This window comes from Xyrauchen texanus, chromosome 16 (genome assembly GCF_025860055.1).
Source record: "Xyrauchen texanus isolate HMW12.3.18 chromosome 16, RBS_HiC_50CHRs, whole genome shotgun sequence".
NCBI classification, from domain to species: Eukaryota; Metazoa; Chordata; class Actinopteri; order Cypriniformes; family Catostomidae; genus Xyrauchen; species Xyrauchen texanus.
This window is the reverse complement of record NC_068291.1, coordinates 31,813,380-31,839,635: the sequence shown is the minus strand read 5'-3', so window position 1 is coordinate 31,839,635 and position 26,256 is coordinate 31,813,380. Positions and strand designations below refer to the sequence as shown.

General features: G+C 36.6%; 1 protein-coding gene across 3 annotated transcripts; it reads right to left on the bottom strand.

Annotated features, from left to right (window-relative positions):
- Positions 1-93: 93 nt before the first annotated feature.
- On the bottom strand, positions 94-26,256 carry abhd12 (abhydrolase domain containing 12, lysophospholipase). Of its 3 annotated transcripts, none has more exons than XM_052145066.1 (14): positions 26,177-26,256; positions 23,776-23,920; positions 10,332-10,453; positions 8,262-8,367; positions 6,410-6,529; positions 6,212-6,242; positions 5,523-5,568; positions 5,287-5,416; positions 5,111-5,148; positions 4,572-4,651; positions 2,461-2,543; positions 1,970-2,048; positions 1,733-1,860; positions 94-645 (listed from the first exon to the last, which is right to left on the bottom strand). In XM_052145066.1, exons 2-14 carry the CDS (start codon positions 23,916-23,918, stop codon positions 612-614), a joined length of 1,140 nt encoding a protein of 379 aa, XP_052001026.1. In that variant the 5' UTR covers positions 23,919-23,920; positions 26,177-26,256; the 3' UTR covers positions 94-611. The 3 variants fall into 3 exon arrangements, with proteins under 3 accessions (XP_052001026.1, XP_052001024.1, XP_052001025.1); XM_052145064.1 differs by having other exon boundaries at positions 23,776-24,253; positions 26,177-26,191; XM_052145065.1 differs by lacking the exon at positions 26,177-26,256 and adding an exon at positions 24,038-26,109.

Here is a 26,256-nt window from a genome sequence, read left to right as displayed (position 1 = left end):
ACAGAAAAAAAAAAAGACAAAAAAAGTAACATTTTATTGTACATTATTCAAGTTCAACCTAAAACAACTCTTAACTCTTCACATTAAGTGGATTTTGGATTTTAAATAAGGTCCATGGTATAGTTAATCATTGTTATAGTATGCTAATAAAAAAAGGAGTGAATCACAATCAGCTTGAACTGACAGTTCTCGCGGCAGTAAAGTGACATCATAATAGAATGTTGTCTTGCTGCATCTCTTTGACCTTGATCCACGTATTGTCTTTTCAGTGCCATCGTTAAAACTTCATCTGGTCTTCTTTATTCATTAAATTAGTTTTTTACTTAAGCATCTTTTACTTAGGTCCATATTTGCATTTTGAATACTTTGTGTTTCAGCTGCCCCTTCAGATCGGTTGCCATGACAATAGGAGGCAGTAAAACAAATCGCCCAGCTGTAACTGTAAACGTTCTCCTTACTTGGGGTTTAAATGAACAAAGAAATGCAAAAAAACTGGTGCATCTTCAGTCCATGCTTGTGTGTGCATGTACACTATGTATACAGTGTCAAACACACTCAATGTATATTATCAGCAGTGTGTGAGAGAGGGCAATCAGGTGAAATTATCTTCACTACATGCGAGGATGCGATGTACTGAGGAAATCACTGAGAGAGAGAGAGAGGGAGAGAGAGAGCGAGAGAGAGAAAAAATAAATAAATAAATAAATACATTAGAAGAACCTGGGAATCCAGTTATGCATTTTATTTCCATTCAAAGGGCAAAACTGTCTCCACCATTTAAACTCTTCATACTTAGGGTTTCCCACACAGGGAAATGCCAATGCAGATTTAATGCAAATGAATAAATAAAATCATGTTAATAAAAAAACATATAGCATTTTAATCTGATCATACAAAATATGTACTTAAATGTATTAATGACATTTACTGTAAGTTTAATTCAAAGTTAACATGTTTTTTATTATTATTATCATTAATATTCATGTAAATTATATAAATAAACAAGTTAAAAATATAACACTTTACACTGATCTTGCATACAAAAATGAGTTTACATTTATTGATTAAATTTATTGTAAGGTTTAAACATTAGTTCATAGTACATAATAAGGTAAATTTTATTGATAATAATAATAATAATAATAATAATAATTTACGCTAATTATATATACAAATAAAATATAGCACTCTGACCTTACATACAAATATTAAGAAAAAATATAATAATTAAAAATTTATTAACAAAACTTATTCTTTAAATGCAATAATTAAATTAATTGTGAGGTTAGAACATTACTTCAAATTAAATAATTTAAATAATAGGTGTTTAGTGGTCAAAAGTCTGCTCTATCACAAAATAGCTCCTGTAAATCGCTCAAGTGTTTACTATCCTCTTTCTAAAGAAAGTTCCAGTTCTGCTTGCCACACAGATTTTTAACAACAAACTCAATTCAGAAATATACAGCTATCAGTGTTGAAACAGGGCTGTGCATTCAGCACAACACGAAACAGAACAGAACACATTGATATACAGACAGTGACTTCAGTCTGAACAACTATCGCCACGGCTGTTGGTCAGAAGCATGAAACAGAATACAAAAAATACACCACCTGGTACAATCCTAAAAATAACTTGTGTTTGAACCCAAGGAATGAATGTAGCTGAACTGTTTTGTCAGCATTTAGCAGTGGGAAAAAGTACAGATAGCAGCATTTTATAAAGCATACGCACCTGAGTATATTTGTTAGCTGTGGGCTCTTGTAGATGAACTTGTGTCTGTAGCCCAGAGAGCTGGGGAAAGGAATAAACTGCACCTTATGACCATTCAGACTTTTACTCTGAGCAGCCAAATCATACAGCTGTGGATAAACAGAGCAGAAATGAGCATCTTTAAGACAAATTAATTACCATGACGATGACCGGCCATCTGATAATATACTGTAGGCATGAGTGTCTCTTATACTGTACCTTTTTTCCAAGCTGGAAGGGTACAACTGTGTCATCTTCTGCATGCAGGATCAGAACCGGACAGGATATGTGGTTGACACTATAAGAAAGACACAAGAGTTTGAGACAAATCTAACACAAGAGAGACAGATTTATAATAGGCAAGTTAAATTCACAACATGGATCTGGTCTTATTATCAGTCTGTGATTATGGATGGTCAGGTGTAAAATGATCATGATTTACACGATCACAACAACTTGAGGCATTATAAGTCCTCAATGTGTTGAATACTGAAGGGGATATTTATATATACATATGTTATATTCAAAAACAAATCTGCAGAAGGAAGCCGCCAAGGAAGCCGGCAAACATGACCATAGGTTATCTCAACACAGCTGTATGGACTCTGTGTTTTGTGAACACTCACCAGTCCACTAAAGCGACATAAAGCAAACACAACCTCACGCAAGCTCACATAGAAACAGACAAAGTATAAGAAAAATAAAACTACTTCTCATCGCTGGCAAATTGGATGTCGTTTGCGGTTATAGCATCCAGGAAGAACCAGTCAAAGCCTGGTAGATATCTGTAAACCTTTAGAGATAAACAAAGAAAGGCACTAACTTTTATTTAGAAATGCACACTTTTTATAAAGGGATAGTTTACAGCAAAATGTAAAAATTCTATCATAATTGATTTACCTTCGTTCCAAACCCATATAACTTTCTTTACTCCATGGAACACAAAAAGGGATGTTAGGCAAAATGCTAGCCTCATTCACCATTCACTTTCAACGCATTTGTTTTGCATACAATGAAACTGAATGTTGACTGAGGCTAACATTCGGCGTAACATCTCTTTTAATGTTTCACAAAGAAAGTCATTTGGGATCGGAAACAACATTGCAATTGGAAAACAAGGAAAAAATGTTCAATTATGGGTGAACTACCCTTTTAACAGTTAAAGAATATTCCGGGTTCAATACAAGTTAAGCTCAATCGGCAACATTTATGGCATATTGGTCGAATAACACAAAAACGTATTTTGAATCTTCCCTCCTTTTCTTTAATAAAGCAAAAATGGTGGTTACAGTGAGGCACATACAATGGAAGTGAATGGTTGGATGGTTTAAAGACAGAAAAGTGAATCTTATAATTGTATATAAGCACTTACATTTACACTCACCGGCCACTTTATTATGTACACCACTACATCTACTTATTCATGCGATTATCTAATCAGCCAGTCGTGTGGCAGCAGTGTAATGTATAAAATCATGCAGATATGGGTCAGGAGCTTTAGTTTATGTTCACATCAACCATCAGAATGGGGAAAAAATTTGATCTCAGTGATTTAGACTGTGGCATGATTGTTGGTGCCAGATGGGCTGGTTTGAGTATTTCTGTAACTGCTGATCTCCTGGGATTTTCATGCACAATAGTCTCTAGAGTGTAAAGAAATGGTGCGAAATACAAAAAACATCCATCGAGCAGCAGTTCTGTGGGCAAAAATAGTTTGTTAATAACAGCGGTCAGGAGCGGCCAGACTGGTCCAAGCTTACAGGAAGGTGATAGTAACCCATATAAACACACGTTACACCAGTGCTATGAAGTAAAGCATTTCTGAACACTCAACATGTCGAACGTTGAGACGGATGGGATACAGCAGAAGAAGACCCCTCCAGATACCACTATTGTCAGCATAAACTGCAGCCTCAGTTTTCAGTTCTTGGCTGACTGAAGTGGAACCCAACGTGGTCTTCTGCTGTTGTAGCCCATCCGCCTCAAGATTTGATGTGTTGTGCATTCTGAGATGCTATTCTACTCTCTACAATTGTACAGAGTGGTCATCTGAGTTACCATAGCCTTTCTGTCAGCTTGAACCAGTCTGGCCATTCTCCATTGACCTCTCACATCAAAAACGTATTAAGTCATTTCCATCCACAGAACTGCCACTCACTGGATGTTTTTTGCTTTTGGCACCATTAAACTCTTAAGACTGTTGTACATGAAAATCCCAGGAGATCAGCAGTTACAGAAATACTCAAACCAGCCCATCTAGCACCAGCCATCATGCCATGGTCTGAACATTAACTAAAGCTCCTGACCCATATCTACATGGTTTTATACATTACACTGCTGCCAGATGATTGGCTGATTAGATAATGGCATGAAGTAGATGTACAGGTGTACCTAATAATGTGGCCAATTAGTGTATTCTACTGTTAAAACTTGTGTATTATTTGAGGTGTAAAGTTGTTTAAATACATTTTTTTACAATAGTTTTAGGGTTTGTTGACATTACATCATCATGGCTAACAAAGTTAAGCAATTTTATCATGCTAAAATCATGTTAACATGCAAATTGTTTATGTCTTGTGGCTATACTTTTGAAAAAGTAAGTATTTTAAAATTCTAAAATTGGCCCCATTCACATCCATTATAAATGCCTCACAGTCACCTCGATTTTTACTTTTTTTTTTTTTTTAAGAAAAGGAGGGGCAAGACAAAATACATTTCTGTGGTTATCAACATTATGCCACAAATGCTGTCGATTGAGCAAACTTGTATTGAACCCGGAATATTCCTTTAGCATGTACTTTACATGTCAAAGATTTCGCACCATAGAGAAGGGGTGACTCTTGGCTTCCTCTCTAATATTTGTAAAGGGTGACTCTAGGATAAGCGCATCAGGTGGTGTCCCTGCAAAAAGAGAAAATGGGGTCTAAATCACTGCATCATTCCTCCTTGTTCATAAGAGCTTATGTAACTCAAAGTCTTGGTCTAGAGTATTACAAGTAAGATCAACCTTAATCCAGTTAAGTCAGTTACTATTAACGCTTGTCTATTTTTGAAACTTCAACACAAGGCTCTCAGCTTCCTTAAAACCATGAAAGACATTTATTAGCTCTTGTTTAAAGAGCCTTTCAATTACTATCCATTACTCTTATTACAAATTAATTATAACTGCATTAGATTAACCCTATTGGCATTTTAAGATTTGAATTCGACACAATTTAGTCTATTTATAGGACTATATTTTTTCACAAAAGGGTTTGTCAGGATTCAATTTTATTATGGGAACATTGAGAAATGTTATCCCCAAAAGGACAGCAAAACAGACATAATCACAAATGCAAGCATGCACGCATGTTTACGTACCCCTGTCACACAGACGCCTCACTAAGTTAGTGGCCACTCTGGAAAAACAGACAAGAAAAGCATCAGTAGTGATTCAAAATGTAAAAGAGTTTCCTAAAATGTTATTCAAGAACTAAAGTTCCATCTCCAGAAGTTTACTGAGAAAGGAAGATGATGATCTGGAGAGTTCAGCTCACCCTGTGCCTAGCGAGTGACCCCATATGTAGAGGGCCTTCTGACCAATCCTCTGCTTTATCCACTGGTAGAGGAAGAGGGCATCCGATGTCATCAATTTCTCTGAAGGACTGCCCTCGGAGTCACCCCAACCTGATCAAACCAATGAGCACAGAGTACTTTAAACCAAATCATACTTACATACAAAGGATTCTGCCTTATTTCTTATGATAATGTGTTAAAACCACACCAAACGTACCTCTATAATCAAACGTGACTACATGGTAGCCTAATGAACTGAGGACCTGTGGAGTCAAGCACAGGGAGAAAAAGAGTCTAAGGGCCCAAACATACTTCACGCAAGTGTACAAATGCAGATGAGAGCGCTTCGCCAACGCATGGCCAATGTGTGGTCCAGTTGTACGTATACGTGTGGTCTAGAAATGCTCTGGCGGTTATGAACCTTGGACCAAAGGGGAACAAAAGAATTTATAGGTGCCACAAAACCGGATGTGGTGGAGTCAACTTGTTGACAGTTGAGGAATGTGCTTTTGTATTTGCTAAAAAGATGACAGAAAAATATGTTTGTATAAACTAACTTGTTCGGCAAGTCTCTCCTCAAACTGCTGCAGTGCCAAAAACAAAATCTGCTGTATACAGCACGTGCTAGCGTTAGGTTATGAACTGCACTCTGACACATTTCACAACACAACGACGCACGAAATCGAGCTTGATTAGCAAGCTGCTTCTGCGTTCACATACTTAAGTAGAGTATGTTTGGGCCTTAACACCACCCTTTCTAATAGCTGAATGGACAATAAGAAAGAAAGAACCTAGAGTATGACATACAGTATGATGTATGATATGTTCTGCCTAATAAGACAGGCAGAAACAGAATGATAAAAACAAAAAAACTAGGGGTTAAATAGCAAAATATGTTTTTTGCACCTTGTAGAGCTGAACTCTGTGATCTCCTCCTCTGAAACACAAACACAGGTAAAATTAACAGATGAGACAGAAACTGCATTTGACATTCTGTATTAGAAAGAACCCTTATAACTGAGACTGATCCAGTTTGGAATGTAGCTTTTTAATAGGTCATTTATATAAACTATACGGTTCACATGTGCCTGTGCATTTGTGTACCTTGTCCCTGCATTGCCATGGAGATAAAGGATGACAGGGTGATTGGACTGGAAGCTTCTGTCATACCACTCAGCATCTTTACCCTGAGCCTCCCTCCACATCATTGCAGGTACAGTGTGCCTGAGAGAGAAAAGACATTTGTAGAGAGATATGCAGCGGTTTCAAAACTGGTTCCTGTACATTTGGACATAAAATGGAAAACAGGACTTAACTTGAATCCCCCTGACTACCTACCTAACTATTTATCCAACTACCTACCCATCTACCTACAGATCTATCTACCTACCTACATCCTTGCTTACGTATCTACCAACCAAACTACCTACAGTACATACATACATGCAGTGCTGGGTGGATTACTTGTGAATTGTAATCAGGTACAGATTACAAATTACTTGACCAAAAAACTGCAATCAGTAACCTAATCTCACAGATTACATTTTTGGGGTAATCTAATACGATCACTTTTGTATTACTTTCAACCTAATTCCATTTTAGGAATTCTATTCAAAGAGGAAAAAAATATCTTAAATACTTTATTACTAACAAATAGAGCTCCTTATGACATTTTTAAAAAGTGCATTAAACATTACATGCTATGACCATGCATGGCAAGAGTTTATAATTCAAAACAATGACAGATCAAGCTCATTTTCAGTGCAAAAAAACAATAGCAGCATTATAAACATTAATGACCATAAAATCAACAGCAACAACATTGCCTAGGTCAAAGCTCTCATCTAAAAACAATAAAACACTTTTAACCCTTACTGCTTACTAATAGCCCATCGCCTATCCAAAGCTGAGGTGCATATCTTACTGCTTTAACGTAAAATGAGCACATGCTCAAAATGTTCATCTGTGAGACTATTGCGCTCCAGGGTAAGAATATGATGATATTGATATGAAAATGATCAATAAATTATGATCAATTTACTGCCGTTGTCTTGTTAATATGTAATCATGTAATCTATAAAAAGTAACTGTAGTACAATTTAAAGTATTTTCATTTGTAATTTTATCAAATTACAAGTACTTGATTATTGTAATCTGACTACATAATAAAGATTACATGTAATATGTTACTATCCAAGAGGTGGTAGTCACCCCAGGCCCCCTACTTACCTATATTATATTGTTTACAAGCAAACAAACCTCTTTTTGGTAAATGTATTTCTTGAAAAGTGTGATTTTGCTATCTTTAAAAGGCCACTTTTTTTGATATTTTGTTATCTGATGCAATTTTCATATATTTTTAAGCATAGCTTAAGTGTACAAATTCTTTTCTGGGCTATTGCACATTGGAACTGACACAAACCACCAAATCATAAGCAAGTATTACTCACTTCACAAGCTAAAATGTTACCAATCCATTCAGAGGTCATTGGCATATAGAAGTATGAAATGCAACAAAAATGTAAGATATGGCCCCTTTACACACAATGTACATAGAATCTCCTATTCAATACTGAATCTGACCACTCATTGCAGGCAAATAAAAGAAGAGAGAAAACTACAGCACCAGAGCCAGGAGGCTTATATGGCCCTTCTCACTGTTACTCATTGAAAGTCAAACCTACAGGGGCATACACTCACACACACACACCCAATAGACAGCAGCTACAGGCCACGTAGTCCTCTGTGTCACTACGTTTTTATATACACACACTCTGGGCTGCAGGCTGTGTTTCAATAAGGACGCAGGTTTTTCCATGCCCTTCAGAAAGACAGTCGTGGCCATGGGGGAGAGAGAGAAAGGAGGATGGAGGTAAGGAGGGAACAGGGTAAGCTGTGGCTGTATTTCAGCCATAGATACAGAGATAAAAGTTTAGATCACATTTCTATGTCTCACCATACTCCTACGTTAATTCCCTCCTCTGGCTGCAGGTAGAAGTTGTGAGTGTGGTTCAACCCCTGATCATGTGGCCTCTTCAGATCTATAAAATACGGCACTCGCACTAAAAGAGAGAGAGAGAAATCAGTTTTCAAACCAATTAAGAAGTGGGCGATATCACAGAATCTTTCTAGCTCTTCTGAAAAAATGACTTACACAATCGAAATGCAAATGAAAGAAATAACTGGTGACTGAGGCTAAAATGAGGCTAAAACCAATACCAATCAATATTCAATTTTCAGCAACATGACCCAACCTGTCATCTATCATCTTCGCCAGTATGCCAAGGTTAGCCAATCACAACTGAGGTCATATACATAAAGGAGTCTTAAATGTACAGTGGATAACAGCCTGTTTAATTATAAGGTCAGAGAGAGGGTGGAAAATTGTAAAGTAGATCTAAATGGTGACTATTTTGTGTGCAAAAACTAAACTTATATTGTAAGTGAACTTCGGGAACTGAAAGTGTGTCACAAGCCTTCAGTAGACTGATGACTTGACTAAGACTCTCTCTGAACAAAGCAGAATCGCAGATGCTTTTTTTTTTGCACATGTTTTGTTCATAGTTAGATCAGACTGCAAACAGAAGCAAAACATGGTGTGGAGAAACACATCAGCTGACAGAAGCCAAGCTACACTGCTGAAACCACACAAGGCTATAATCAGCTTGGGTGAACTATTCATCACATAGAAGATATGAGAGAACATTTAAATAATCTGAAAGAGTGTGAGACAGAGCATAAGACGCATGAGAAACGTATGTGAGAGGGTGTTGAAGTGAGCAAACACAGTGGTAATTTATCTGGATTGACAGATGACTGATGTTTTTTCTCGTTGCAGAAAAAGACGGTCTGTGGACTCAATCTGTATGTAAAACTTAAGTGTCTTAAATGCCTGGTTAAATGTCATGATATCCAGCCGAGTACATTTCTATGATGGTTGCAATTGTAATGTATCAAAATAAATGTTTGTTTCAAAACAGGTGCAAAAGCTTCAGTGATTTAGAGGGAAAATTGGAGAGAGTAGGTCGCCAGAACATGTGCCGCAGCTACACTCACAGATTACATGAAAAATAAGCAGCAAATAGCTACAAAGAATGAATTAAGAAAAGACACTTGGACACTGCACAATGTGCAGTTATTATTTCTTGACCATTTCAGATTAACAAAAATGATTTAATGAATCTACAACATGCTTTTTATCGCTGTTTGAAGTTTGCATGCGTGTCTTCACAGTTGTTCTGACACACTGAATATTTTAAAACACAGTGTAAAATCTCTCCTTGGATACTACATTTCACTTGAGGAGAAATGCTATAAGCTTGTCCTTTGACTAAATAAGCAGCAAAAAATAATGGCAACTGACCCATCATGTTCCGATGTTAAATTCACGCAATAGTAATCTACCGTTAAGGCTCAAACAAAATGTAAAAATTAAAAGACTGATCTGAATACAAAGAGTTACAATGGCAGAACAAAACAAAGTTTGTAAACTTAAATTAATTAGGCCTGTTTTTAATGACTGGCATAAATATTAATCAATCTTTAAAACGATTGATCTAAACACATATTAAAGCTTGCAAATAAAAAAAACACTGTCCAAAATGTCTGCTAAATGATCAATGTAAATGTAAACGTTCAGAAAAGTTAAAAAAGACTGGCATAAATATTCACCAAAGTTTACAAAGATTAATCGAAGCACATACCAAAGTTTAATATATACTGACCTAAACGCTCACAGAAGTTTACAAGATTGTTCTAAACACTCAAAGTTGAAAAACACTTGGCTAAATGCATTCCAATTTAAATATTCAAAGTTTACAAACACTGGCATAAATATGCACCAAAGTTTACAAAGACTGACCAAAGCACTCACCAAAGTTTACAATGACTGGCATAAATATTCACCAAAAGTAAACACGTTTTTATCAAAGCACTCACCAAATTTGAAAAATACTTAGCTAAAAACACTACAATTACAAATACTTATTTAAATATTAAAAGTTATCAAACACAAATTAATACTAACCAAAGTTTAAAAAGACTAGTTTTGCTTGTATTGATGGACAGAGTTTGATGATAACAGGGATGGCGATGTAGATTCCCAGCACCCAGATCATTATTCTCCTCAGCCGCCACATCAGACCACCCCTGCAGACAGAGAAATACAGAAAAACGTATTAAAGATCAAGGCGGATTTCCGGTGTGCTTTCACATTCTCCTTGTGCATTCACTTTCCTTACAATAAATACAAGTATTTAAATACAAACAACAACAACAGAATAAAAAACTAAAAATTAAATACAATCACATACTAAGTCTAATTTGGTTCTAGTCAACAAGACCTGCAATTAATGGTTATGTCATGACATGAATTTGTAGGCCAATCTGGAAGGCTAATTATAAAAGGTACATAACAGTTAGTCTGAGAATGAGTTATTCTCTGCCTCTCACTTTCTCTAGTTAAAGAGTGAACTCTCCTCATAAAATCTCATGTAATTTATCTGTTTCTCTAACACTCTTCGCAGCCAGTGGTGACCTCTAAATTGTGCCGGGGAGTATAATGTGTCATGATAAAAATTAGAGAGAACGCGAGAGATCACTTAGAGGAACAAACTCACCCTGTCTGACTTAATACCCTGAGCTCTACTGTAAGGGGTGTGTGTGTCCGTGTGCGCCAGTGAATTGGCAAAGCACAAAAAACATGATTCTCTTTAATGTGGCCAGCAACATGTTAGTAGTAATTCTCTGTTGTGTACATAATGAATGTTGGTTTTAGTAATGAACAGAAAACAATGTGTATTCCTATTGGATGCACAGGGTTTTTTGTCACAAGACAAAGGGCACCTACATAAATTACAAATGCAATTTCATACTTAAGTACAAGCCTTCTAAACCATTTTGGGTAGCTATTAACATGCATATCAAACACAGAACATGACAAACACATTCAATATGTTTTGCCATTGGCAGTCATCTATTATTTGAAACATCCTTTGGATTAGATAATACTACGCCATTTAAAAAGGAATATTTCAGGTTAAATACAACTGTCATTGTTAGTGTAAATATCTTTTTACAAAATGAATAATGAACTGACATTATTTTCTGTGGTAACTGCAAACATTTAATAAATCAGATGATGTCAATAAAGCATGAATAGTCGCTTTAGGGCTGTATATGTCAATTAATAATTTTATATGAATAGATTATTTGTGTTTATGTCCAATATACTGTTCAAATTGAACTCTGACTTCCTGATGCTAAAGGGGTTTGTAGTGGCAAGATTTATTGAGCTAGTTTCATTTCCTACTTTCCATCTTGCACTGCGTCAGACTCAGGAATTTTCCTAAATCATGACCAGCTTCCTCACACACCCGTAACAATGTATAAGATGTATACTCACAAACTCCAACACATATGCACACTTCTATAAGGCCCTTTATAAAGGTGTAGTAACATGAAAACTTCTGGTTATGTTTCCTTAAACTATACATAAAGCAGAAAGACAGAAAGTGAACAAATTGCACAAGATAGGACATGAGATATGACATATTGAGTGAAAGGAGAGTAAAAGCTATACATCAGGACAAGAGCCAGAGCTGAATATTTGGTTTGATCTGTCTGACCCTGGATCAATTCCACCACAACACTCTAAAATCCCCACAACCTTTCCTCAGCTCCCTTTAGAACATACAGACACCTGCTTACTGTCATGTTTATTCTGTTGGTTCCTGTTTTTCATGTTTCTTATTTTGAAAAGTTCATGTCATGTGTTTCCCTAGTCATGTGATGTCATGTTTTCCTCCATGTTCATGCGTCTTGTTTTCATTGGTTCATTGTTTGATTACCTTGTTATTAGTTCTAGTTTGTAATTGGTTTTAGGTTATTAGTCTAGTTATCTTGTTTAGTGTTCTGTTTGATCATTGGTTTATGTTCCCCCATGTCTGTGTATTTAAGCCCTCATGTTTGCCATTGTCTCTTGTCTAGTGTTGATGTATGTATATGTAGCCATGTTTAAGTCTAGTCATGTTTTCATGTGTTTATGTTTACTTTAGTTCATGTGTTGAGTTAGGGTTTTCACGATTGTTCGTTTTCACTTGGGTTCGTCATTGTGTCATCGTCATTGTGTCATTGTCATTGCCAGCTAAAACGTTACACTCACCTACACCATGATTAACCACCTGATCACCTCCATTATCCAGCCAAACAAGGACCAACCTCGGTCAGCTGCCAAGGGAACAAACTAATATGACTCATAAAACAAGAGCTTAAGATTGCAGATGGGTTAGTCTTTCTATTCGGAACTAAAAAGAACTTTGGATCAAATGCAATAGCAGAACAAAACAATTAGTTTTGTGTCTTGGGAAAGTGTTAGAGATTGTTTCGGCTTTTCACACAAAATGCGTTTTTGGTATAATTATAAAGAATACTTTTACATTTTTTTAATTATTTATATTATGATACATTCTGAGACTCAGCCTAAGACACCGCTGAAAAAAACAAACGTTGGTAGTTTTTTCTTACTCTACATTGTGCTTCCTGTGGATTATCTATGCATCAGATAACCTTGTATGTGGGCTCATTTGAAAGATAATCAACTCTAAGCATAAATGTCAAAGGCATATTCTTAACTATTACTTGCTATATTTTTGTCTGGGAGTAAAACAAATATGGTTGTATTCTGCTCTTTGAGAGTTTTTCAAAAACATATTGTTCACCATATATCTTCTCCCTCGTAAAGAATATTATCCACAACAAGCTAATTAACATTAAACATGATTGTCACTAGAGGGTGAAATGCAACTGTCATATCCGCAGGTCAAGACAGTGAAAGGGGGATGTACAAGCAAGTTTTAGAAATAAAAATCTGTGTTTAAATGGCCTATGTTTATTCACTGAAATTAGATAATTTCCTATTAATTCAATAGGCACATTGGAATGTTTGGTATGTATCAGTGACTCAAACCCGAATCGCCAAAGTAAGCACCACAGCTCAATGCACCTGGAATAATGTGTTACATTTTACTTTAATACATTTTCCTGGTGATCCCCACCAGTAGACTACTGATCTTAAGCTCTCTGCAAACACAGTATAAGGTCCTCGTTGTAAGCCACAGAAGGTCTGATCCGAGTGTGCCCATGTGAGATTTGATTTGCTTGAGCATATGTGTGAGTGCAAGGTGCTTGTGAGAGAGAAAGCAAGACTATTGTGTAACAGGAGAGCTAAATACAGCATAACAGGAGAGCTAAATACAGCATACACAGGCAACGCAGTGAGTCATTTCAGTACAGTGCTTAAACAGATATTGTTGAAGTGCTGTGCGTATGTGCATGCATATACCGTAACCTTTCTGAATATGAGTGATTATTAGCATGTATAAAAATAAGCCATGCAGAAATGTATTTTATTTGTGTGAGTATCTGCATCAAAACTATTGCAGGTTGTATGTCCATGTAGATTGCAGGGCAATTGTGCAAACTCAAAGGTGTGATAACAGTTTAGATTATTGATGACAACACAGAACTATGCAGTTCTGCATAGTTATATTATGTCACATTCCAGAGTGTTTCGAAAACCAGTGGTGAAGGTACTGGACTTTTCACATGTGCATGGAGAGCATCCTGACCAGGGGCCGGACTCACGAAACATTCTTAAGAAGAAATGTCTTCTTAACTACCATTTTCTTCTTAATTTGTAACTTAAGAAAAAAAACTTATGAATATTTTGTATTCCTGAATAAACTTCTTTAGAAAGCTTTTATCTTTTTTCTTAAGATTGTTCTTAAGAAAGAAAACTTAGTAGCATTCTTAAATATCGTCGTAAATAACATCTTAAGGTTAGAATAACTTCACAGTTGTCTTAAATAATAAAAAGGTCATGTGTTTAATGAATTTACTGGGTTTTTCATTGTGAGTCTGAAGTCGCAGTGGGCTGTTTACGTAGAAATGTTATTTTAGACCAAAACATTTTTTGACTGTTTTGTGTTTAATGATATATTTATTTTCAGCTTGTAAACCATGTAAATGCTTTCACCAAATTCAAAGAATAAATTAGGGCTGAGCGATAAACCGGTACACCTTTATCGATATTACATTTTTCTGATACAACGCTCGATAGTTTCACTTTTAATGCATTAAAATGTAAATAGACAGGTTGCATGAACAACCCTCAAGCTTGCGCCATCCCTCGATCATATGGCTTGATAAAAGAGCGTGCTATGAGTGACAAGCAAACAGCCAATAACAAGTTGCATTGCTGTGGGGTTTGGTTGCACCATCGCCATGTGACATCAGAACACACGAACACATGCGAATTGTGAAAATGAGTGCTGTGCCTGCCGGCGATGAGGAGATTATGAATAAAAAAAAGGACATGTCAGCTCGCCAGTGTGGCAGTTTTTTGGATTCTTTACGTCTGACCAACATCAGAACACCGTTGTGTGTAAGCTTTGGAGAAAAAAAACATCCCGGCCAGGTACGGAAACACAAGCAACTTATTTAATCTCCTTAACCGCCCTTTGGAAAATGCAGCATGTCGTCCATCACAACCTACATCTACCTCACCTCATCAAACAACCCACAAGCAGTCCATGATGGAGAGGTACTCAGCAACAATGCCTTATGAGAAATTCTCCAAACGATATTTGTAACATTTTATTTATTAAGTTCGATAGTTTCTTTAACACTTATTTATTTAATCTTCATATAACATATAAGAAAGAAGAATTTGAACAACTCTTGTCTACTGAAGTTTTTGTTTCGTTTCTTTTCCTCAATGTCAAATTATAAGTTATAAAAATTTTAACAGCAAGTAAATTCTCCTTTGACGGTTAATGTCATAACACTTTACATTCAAAACAATTATGGCAAGGTGCTTGCTACTTAAAAAAAAAAAAAAAAAAAAAAGGTTAACAGATAAATGTATCGTTATGATTTACCAGTGTTGAAGTATTACATTTGTTGTAGTCTATTAGACAAGGCAACTCCATGAGCAGGCTGATCCGACAATGTCAAAGCCTGTCTTTTTATTCTTAAGAAAAAAATTAAGATGTTCTTTAGAAAATATTTGAGAACTTCTTAAGAATTTGTCAAGAATTGCACTTAGGAATGTTCTTATGAACTTATTATAATTTATCCCAAGAACTTTCTTAATTTCTTCTTAAGAACATTTTCGTGAATCCGGCCCCAGAGCTCCAACACCTTCAGAGAAGCACTAATATGTTAAGCCATGCTGATCCACTGCCATATGGGCATTATTACGGCTCTCTGGGCATCAGGACTACAGAATCACACAGGGACAAAACGTTTCTGACTGGTGCATAGAGCAGAAAGAAAGTAACCTAAAATATATAGAAGGAACTGCTCTCACTGCAAAGGCAAAATGCAGTAACTACACATTCGTCAAAATTGAGTTTCAACTGAAATTGGGTCTGCAAGACTATGATCTGTACTGTGACAGACAGGTTTGGCTAAACTATGCTCAGAGTGTGACCATTTACTTATCCAAATATTTTAAATTTCACTGTTAGATTTGCTATTGTAATGGATTAGCATTAATGCATACAGTAGTTACTGCAGTTTGGCTTTGTAGGGCAATATCTAGGTGCTTTTAACTAGTGGTTACATTAAGTCCAAAGTGTGAGACTTCAGACGGACAACAACAATAGTTTGATCATTCTAAATGAAAACAGAAAAGAAATAAAGAAATATGATAAAAACATCAACATAATTGGCTTAACCTAGATTAGTTTAGTTAGTGGCTTAGTTTGCCATGATGTCACAGTGTATCACTCAATGAAAAGATTAATATTTCATTTCAAGGTTGATGATGCGTTTAACATCTCTGTAATATGATAGTTTGGGAATATTGCACTGTCTCTGCATCTGACGGAAGGCAAGTCTCTAAAAATGATCACATCCAACACACTACTCCTACACACAAAATCACACAAACATTCCACATTTCAGTTTCACTGAGTCAATCTGAAATCTTTTAAAATAGAAGAGAGTTTAAAATATATTAAATTAAATTATTTAGAACTCTAATGAGTGGCAGCAGCTGACCATAAGATGTCAAGACACTAAAAGAGAGATTTTCTATTTACTGCATTCATTGGTCAGTCTGAAGTCCTATAATGACATCAGCAATACTCAAGATCAAAAGCCTCATGGAGGCTTTTGGATTTTGAATGTGTGCAACACCACCGACCCATTCCCAGAATCCATTATATACATGTCTTTTACTGCACAGTTGCTGTGCAGTATTCAGTTACATTATTCAGTTATTGTAATGTAATTGCTGTAACATATACCTGCCATTAATCATGGGGGAAAAGTGACACCCTAACTGCATTCTGCTACTACATCAATAAATCATTAGGTCATTTTAAGGTCAGAACATTTGGTAGAGAACAGATGCATAATGTCGTATACAAGCAATAAGGTTCTGCTTTAATCTGTAATATTCAGTGGCAGAGAAGTACACAACACAACCAAATTAGCAAAGCAAATCAAATTGTGGCAAATGGATATAAGCCACAATACAACAAAATAAAGCCACAACACAAATAGTAAAGCCACAGCTGAATTAAGCCACAGCACAGCAAAATTAACACTAAATATAATTTTTTATTTTTTTTTAAGTCGTGTGGCAGTCTGACTCGGAGAGCTGCTCATCCCACTGCAAGTCACAACAAGAGAAGTTACCCTGTCAACATGTTACAAGAGTGTTGACCGGGGAACTAAGCGTTTCACCTGAGAGCTTTGCCATCTGAGCGTGGGCTTCAGCCGGCATACAGCCAATTATGCAAGAATAGCTACAGGTACTGTGAAGTCATTTTTGCATCATTGCCAGTATGGATTTTAGTGTATATACCTGATGTGTTGTAACTTAATTTTGCTGTGCTGTGGCTTATTTTCGTTGTGTTTTACCTTTAATTTGCTTGGCTAATTTGGTTGTGTTGTGCACCCCTTTGGCCACCGTAACAATAAGCCTATTATACGATATATTTTAGGATAGTAATACACAGAGGAATTCTAGAAAAAAACTAAAAGGTGACGAGTGCATTTTTTCAGATGTTAAAATACTTCATCCTATCCCATCTTAATGTGAAAAAACAACTTTAAGACAAAGAGTCTTAAGACACTTTGGCGCTATCAAAATATTTGTTTGAGCATCAGAACAGGCCTGACACCGCTACATTGTCCCAACCAATGGTGTGGGTTTGGGATGAGACTACCTATTTGTTAACCAAGAGAAGACGGTAAGAGTGTTTGGGAAAACTGTTTGAAAACAGTCATTATAGCCTATCAGCAAATCTGGTTGTTGAAGCTAGTGGCACAGAAATTATACACTTCACCTTCGATTATGAATGTTCCATCTGTAAATTACTTTTCACACCTATACTTCAATGAAGATACCGATAGCAATGTTGCTGGTTGTTTACAGTATTATTATTCAGCTTTGGTCCTCAGCAGACATTTTTCATCCAAAGCTACTTACTGTACACAAACTGCAGGGAAAGTGCCCATGAAGCAAAATGGGATTAAGAGCACAATGTCGATTTCACAAAGGGGCTTTGGGATTTCAGTAATTCTTCAGTTTCTGGGACACCCCTATTTTAAAACCAACTATGCATCAGCAGCCTAGATCTTAAACCATTATAATACCAATATCCCATAGAACTATTATAGCTTAGTGCTTTAGCAAACTGAGCCATCAATGATCCTGAAATCCAGGGAAAGCTCTGCCAAGACGTGGTCTAAGCAATTCTGATTGAAAGCATTATTTTGAACCCCAACAAAACCATCATATCCCTCTGCCTACCTCAAACTTTGAGCCCTAACATCTTGAAAGCCAAGGTTAGACACTGTCCACTGGATTCTAAAAAGCACATATCCCAGGACTAAAGATTGAAAGCTTCTATTTAGAGTTTATTTGTCTCTACCTTCTCTTTCTGTCTGACGCCATGTCTGCGGTTACAGGACAACAGCTACCATATGCTAGACTTTGGCACAGGATATGCTTTTAGAGCCCTGCACTGCAGCTGCCCTGATCAATGTTTAAAATATCCTGATTGCCAATAACTTGCTCTTATTGTGACCATGTGACCATTAGAGACCAGGGCCCGGTTGCAAGAAACCCCTTAATCAAAAAAATAAAATAAAAAACCTTAGTGCCAATAGCCTTACAATTATAATGAAGGTTTTTTTTTTTTTTAAGTTAAGGGGTTTCTTGAAACTGGGCCCAGACCTCTGGAGCCTAAGGGCTGCTCATTTTTTTTATTTTATTTTTATATGTAAACATGTGCTAGTCAGACGTTTCTTTTGTGTGTTTTCAAGTTAAAAGTACTACTTCATACTAAAGACAACCACAGGCCCAATGTGGCAGAACTGTGATGTTTGGTTTTATCAAGTGTGTTTCTTCTGCACCAGCGGGCATGCCGGGACTTGATTATATGTATCAAGTTGAATTGTGCACAAAAAGAAAATTAAAAAGTAAATGGGGCCAATTTGGATTTCATTTTGCCTTTAAAGACAAACTGATGTGGAATCGAATGAAAGATAACCTCCCCTGTCATTGAACTATGCAGCCATAATGCAAATGGCTCGAGATCAGCCAGGACAGACATGTGAAGGATAAGTGAAACTGTAGACACTGCACTCCTGAGAGTGAAAGAGACCCGTGCTCTCAGGCTCCACTTCCTCTACCTCTCTCTTCTTTCTTCCTCCTTTCACTCATCTCTTCTTTCATTCACCCTAATGAACATCTCTGACCACTCAGCGGAGGTTGGAATAGCAGTTTTGACAGCAATGCCAGAATTAGTTACTGCTCTGTCTCTCTGTTCTACTACTGACAAGAGATTAGTCTACTTTGGCATTAAGAAAAACCAACCCAGTATTTTACCAACCCAGTATACCCTTATTCTGTTTCCTTTTCCTTATTTACTACCCATATAATTCAAACCAACTTTCCCTTAATTATACTAATTAAAGAGATTCCTCCCAGAGTTGATGAATTTCCAAATAAAACAAGATGTGGCTTCTCAACATTTCAAAAATCTCATTAGTTTTTACACATCACAGCCACTACGATTTGCTACTTGCTTTGATAGTCATGGGTAGATATTAGGAAGAGCTACATTCTCATTCAAGATAGCATTAAATGGGATAATTTAGATTTGCCCCTGTGTGCATGATGATGATGGATCTAATGATCTAATTTGAGCAAAAATACACCTGTGTTGTACTTCATTTAAGTACATTTTACATTCTTATATATTTACTAATTTCTTTAGATTCGTTTTATATATTACATTTATAAACTTTAGGAAACGAACTTTCCTTTTATATTATTTCTTGCTCTTGCTATGCATTATTATTTCTGTTTAATCTTATGTTGTGTGCTGTATTGTCTTCACAAGTTCGAGACAGAATATTGTCTCCATTTCGAGGTCTCCAACGTCACAGGAGCGATGTTGTTAAACAGTAATTTTTCATTGTCTTTGCTTGGTATAATAACTAGTTGTCAACAGATTTTTCAATGGTCGATGCTGATACCTAGAAGGCAGGATGGCCAATGGCCAATATAGTGTAAATGCAGATAAACGTAATACAGTTTAACAAAAGTAAATTAGATGCAAATCGAAAATGGATATCGGCTGATGCCGATAATCACAAAATGGACAAATATTGGCCGAATAAATCGGCCTGCCCAATATATCGGTACATCACTACTAATAGCACTTGTTGAAATTGTGTTGGTCAGACAAAGTCAGACTGAGCATTAAGAAAAACGCAACTAAGGTTATTCAATAAACTCTTCTCATTTTAACCATATCTCCATCTCCTGCATTCTCTTATACTCCCTACTGACTATGCCTAGCTCTTGGGCTGGTAGAAGAGATAACATAAAAAGGCATTGATGTTGACTGGGTTCAGATATCAGAGAAAACTCTGATATTTGGATATCTTCAGATGGAGAGAGAGCTGTAGTGGGAGACTGAATATAACATTACTGGCATTTGTCAGTCAGAGTGGATGATTTTACATACATGGATGATTTAACAACAAGTCATAAAGAATTTTTGTCTGTTTTCCTGGAAGAGTACATGCTAAATGTGTATCTATCTGCTAAACGTTTATAGGGTCAACTTTTTGGGGTACAGCATACAGATGACCTCAAAGTCGCAAAAGTCAAATTGGATTTAAGAAGATCTTTAACATGTTTTTTAGACGAGTGCTTTTACATATAGGTCATTGCAAAGTTGCGTTACTATTCTCTTTGAAACTTAAAAAAAAGCATTGAAGAGATTAAACCTTGTCAAGACTTCTTCTTTTCTCTTAAACCTGACACACTTTCACAAGAAGGGCTAAAATAAGACACACAATCATCACGTCTAGGATGCCTCTTGGGTCTAGGTTTGATCTAGAGCTTGTGTGCCCAGGATAAAAGGCAAGAACAGACCAAAGTTTCAGATAGAATTGTGCACAGTGAATGACTGACATGGTTTTTAGGGGAAAGAGGATTCATTATTTAGACTAAAGGGTGAGTTGTCTGCCCCTCCTCAAGCTGAATGTCTTCACTTTGCCCTGGAGCACAAAGAAATACATCAAAACAACCCATTTAATGTCAGATATTTAAAGTAGAACGTGAAAGCTTTTTCAGGTTATATACAGGGGCAAAAAAAAAAAAAAATAAACACTTAAAAATTTATTTCAGTGCATTACAAAATATCAAGCCAAACTGCATCTACAAACAAATTACACTAGACCTTTTTTCAGAAACAACTTTCTGCACCATTTTTGCGCTTCTTACCAACAGGTCCCAAGACGATTTTTAGTGGATGTATGAAGACAGTTCCCCTGAAGTTCACGAAGATCTCCAAGCAGGGTAAAAACAGGTGTAGTTCATCACATTAACTATGAACACGTTCCACTAGTTTTGACAACCAGAAGTGTCTAAATACTTTTAATCTCAATTTTAAACAATATATTTTTAATTTTACAATTTAAAAACCAAACTAAATTCTTTTTGTGAAAGATAATGCAATGACATTCATATATTTTAAGTAGCCTCCAAATTGTTTTAGGGCAACTTTTTCAAAACTTCTAAGGGAATTTTGGCAAATGTATTTTTGCAGATTAAGCTAATCTCATGAATTAAATCTCAACTGACCCTGTTGACCTTGACCTCAGCATGTCACAGAAGAGTCTCTGCAACCAGACTAATCGGGGGCAGCTCTTGTGTCAGACAAATGACTGGCCACACGCACCAAATTCCCCAGACCCATATAGCAACGGAGTGGAGTCTCCACAACATCGGATACAGTACAATAGTAAAGTAGCATTTCAGTTCAAATGAGGAGCGATGGTAGAACTTTACAGTACCATTTCAGGCTAGTGTTCATTTTGAGACTTTACAATATTACGTTTGTTCCTTGGAAATCTTTCATAACAATTCTTGGCCTCTAAAGTCCTCAACGGTTTTCTCTTAAATTGAAATCCTACTGGAAGCCAGTTTAATCAGAGGATATTATGATCATCAGAGCTTTTGTCCATTTTTAAACACATTTAATATACACAATTCTGTGCAAACATGTAGAAATCCAATTTGACGCAACACACAGTGGCTCTACTCTACCATAGTAGTTCCTGAAGTTAAAATGGTAGGGCATTTTGATAGCAAAGTCAAGGTCATGAGTTTGATCCCCAGGGATGACATGAAACCTGATATAATCTGGTTATCTTAAAAGCTTAACTGTATTGAACTCTTCTATGGAAACCATTTTAACAGCCCAAAACCATCTCAACAGCATCCCGGTCAGTCATTCACCCGCAGAACTGGAACTGGAAAGTCTGTTATTCAAAAGTTCTATGCTTCCCTTACCCTCTTGTGCATTTATTAAATATTTTAACTAATTTAATCATTATATAAGTTACCAATAAGAACGAAGTACTATCAGCAACATTTAATACATTTGAACATATTTAAATGTTTTTCTATTTTGCAGATATTGTCCCAAAATCAGTACAGATATGAAATAAGATAAAACACAAAGCTCAATTTCTGTCAGTATTGGGTGGAGTTTAATTTGCTGAGTGCGCAATGTTTTACCACCATACTCTAGTGGCTATATTACTGGACCAGAAAGTCTCACTTCCTCCCCCTTTTGATCTACAGAGTGAGCTCTGGCTGAGAAGAATGATATCAACAAACCGCACGCAGTCTTCTTCTGCCGAAACTACTTCCAACCTGCAGGCTAAAACACCCAGAATAGGCATGACAAGAACAGACTAAAACATGACCTTCTCATTTAAGGTCTACTAATGCAAGCAAATATTGTGTCTGCTAATCACACATACACCGATCAGCCACAACATTAAAACCACCTGCCTAATAGTGTAGGTCTCCCTCATGCCACCAAAACAGCACCAACCCGCACTCTGAGGTGATATTCTTCTCACCACAATTGAACAGAGTGGTTATCAGAGTTACTGTAGACTTTGTCAGTTCGAACCAGTCTGGCCATTCTATGTTGACTTCTCTCATCAACAAAGCATTTCCGTTCACAGAACTGCCACTAACTGGATGTTTTTTGTTTTTGCACCATTCTGAGTAACTCTAGAGACTGTTGTGTGTGAAAGTCTCAGGAGATCAGTAGTTACAGAAATACTCATACCAGTTGATGCGGTTTTGGCGGCACAAGGGGGATCTACACAAAATTAGACAGCCTGATGGGCTCCAAATCTGGCTCAAAGAACGTTCTGCATGTGCGGACAGAAATACTCTAAATCTGTTTAAAGCAAAGATGTTACTATGTAAAAGGTCAGCCTGATTACATAAACTGTAATGACCTCATTGTGACCCATGATACAATCCTGAAAAAGACTCCCCCGGCAGAAAAATAATTGTTACAAGTGTGCTACAAATTTCTATGCAATGGTGTAAATGGTAACAAAAATCACACAACCAAATTTTTGGATTGTGAAAAGTCTGAAAACCCCAACATGATTCATGAGATGTTTGTGCAAATAGATCATACACAATCACAAAGCTTTATACAAATATCTCAAATAGCCATGCAATGAAACAATCACTTCACACCCAATGCATGTTGCAGATCTTGTATTGTGACCAGACAGCCTAAATAATGTTCCTCTCAAGAGTCTCAGTCACATGGGACTGTGATTCAATCTTAAAGAATCAGCTTTGTGGTTTTATGCTTTAAAAGAGTTCTGATCTCACAGGAATAACAATAATGCATGTAAAATATTAAATAATATCCAATAGGACTATTAAGGTGTAATATGTCGAAAATGCATAAGATGATGCTGTAAATGCATAACATAAGAGCAATGTAGAGAAGTTATGAAAGTACAAGAAAAGGTGCATTGAACATCAGTGCCACGTGTATAATAACACTAGCTGTCAGTCTAATAAATGAGGATGTTTATGGAGTCAGTCTCACCTCTTATAGCGCCTTCCCATTGCTTTTCCCGAAACTCCTGGATCACAACCAACGTCGGTGTGTTTATGGCAATGCTTTAGATCGGAGTTGCCGTCCAGTAGTGCACAGCTGTCATGATCTGCGCTGTTTTTTCGCTTTCGCATTACTGAAACGTGAAGTAACAAAGGAAAACACACACACACAGGTGAGACTGGAGACTGTACACAGCAGTGCTGCGCCTAATCCTGTTAAATCAGATGGCAGAGCCGGTTAAAAATCTTGCCTTCCCGTTTAACCCGCTGGATCCGTTTGTTCCTCTGGGATGTGTGAGTATGTGCGTGTGATCCAGTGTCTCTCCTCCCAGAGATTCTGACATTCAGCACTTTTTCCCCTACATTGTTTTGCAGGAGTCATATATCTGCAGAGACCAGCTGATCAGCTCAACCTTTCCCCCTCTGTCCAACAGTTCAGCCAATCACACACAGCCGCTCTGCCCACTCTGTTTAGCAATGGGAAGTCCGAATCTTTTAGTGAATCGGTTCATTCATTTAACCGATTAAAAAAAGGATTCACAACCGAATCGTCACTCAAAAGTATTCTCAGACGTCCCCGCGAGAATTTGACGTTTTATTTTTTAATTAAAATGGCTGTTTATCACAATATTTCCAGGATTAGGTAATATTGATTGCATCAAATGTTGTTTATCGTTCCAATATCTTTGTTAACAACACTACTATGTGCATTGCTAACAACAGATTTGCCAATATTAAGAAATCATATTAATTATTATTAGCCTAATATCAATTATTACCACTTTCTTTAACAGCACTGTTGCCATATCACAGTTTTGCTTTAAAGTGATAGTTTAAATTCTCATCATTTACTCTTGTCAACTTTATGCCATCTCAGACCTGTATGACTTTCTTCTGATGGAAGAATATTTCAGCTCTGTAGGTCCATACAATGCAAGTAAATTGAAGACAGAGCTTTAAAGGTCCAAAAAGCATGTAAATGCAGCATAAAATAATCCATCAGACTGCAGTGGTTTATTCTACATCTTCAGAAGACATATGACAAGTGTGGGTTAGAAATAGATCAACTCGTTTTTTACTATACATCTCCACTTTCACATTCTTCTGCTTTTGTTTTTGGAAATTCCCATTCTTCATGCATATTGCCACCTACTGTGTAGGGAGGAGAATTTAAAGTAAAAAAGGACTTAAATATTGTTCTGTTTCTCACCCACACCTATCAAATCACTTCTGAAAATATGGATTTAACCAGTGGAGTTATGTGGATTACTTTAATGCTGCCTATGTATGTTTTTTTGAACCTTTTAAGTTCTGGCCCCAATTCACTTGCAATTTATGGACATAGAGAGCCAAGATATTCTTCAAACATTTTGCAATTGCATTAGCAGAAGAAAGTCTGACACATCTGGGATGACATGAAGGTGAGTAAATGATGAGAGAATTTTCCTTTTAAGGGAACTATCTCTTTAAACAAACAAACAAAAAAATCCATTACAGTTGGGCGATCTACCAAAGCTTTGCGAATCGGTTCGATCGAGCTATTTTAAAGAATCAGTTAAAAAAAAACTATTCGTTTGCAAATTGGACATACCCCTCTTCCAACGACAACCAATCACACACAACCACCCAGCCCTGCAACAGCCAATCACACATAGAAGCGCAGAATTCAGGGTTGCCAGATTTTCACATTTTAAATGGCTTAATGAATTTCTCACATCTACTAGATCTATAACTAGCTTATTTATATTTATTTCATCTATTAAAAAAATGTGCAAATTTTACTGAATGTGCTTTCTGATTCATTACGGTACACTCGTTTTATGTTGAGTAGAATATAAAGCTGATGATACTACAGTTATTGGCAAGATCTGGCAACACGTTCTACAGAGACTTCCGTACAGAAGAACATTGCTGATCCTGCCATACTGGGTGTCTTCAAAAATATGCCTGTCCTTTTAATCGCACACAATAAGTGGTCTGGACACGTATGTAACAAGCAGGCATTGGCTTTTTGACTAATTCAATGCAACACTGTAATTGAGCAGATTGGCTAAGAATCTAACAACAACATGGTGTTTACAATCTGACATCAATCGAGCAAGCCTCCCTTTTGCGTTCCTGTCAACATTAATAAATAAATACTACAGATTACAGACCGAATATGATATAGGAAACTGTTCAAGAAAAAGCAATTACATATGTCGCTGCAAAATGGTTTCCTAGATATCCGATATATCCACAGTAGGCTACACACGGATCACCAAGATATGCGATTATAAAAGCAATATGACGTTTGCATTAAACACTCCGGATAAGAATGTGCGACCATACGTAGCCTATATAAGTTGTAGTCATGGTTTAATGTAAATGTATGAAGTAAAATACCCAACCTGTTATTTTTTATTAGATTCCATTGCAGTTGTGTTGACAGGGCGCATGCAATAGTACAAGTTTGTCCAGTGGGTTTCCT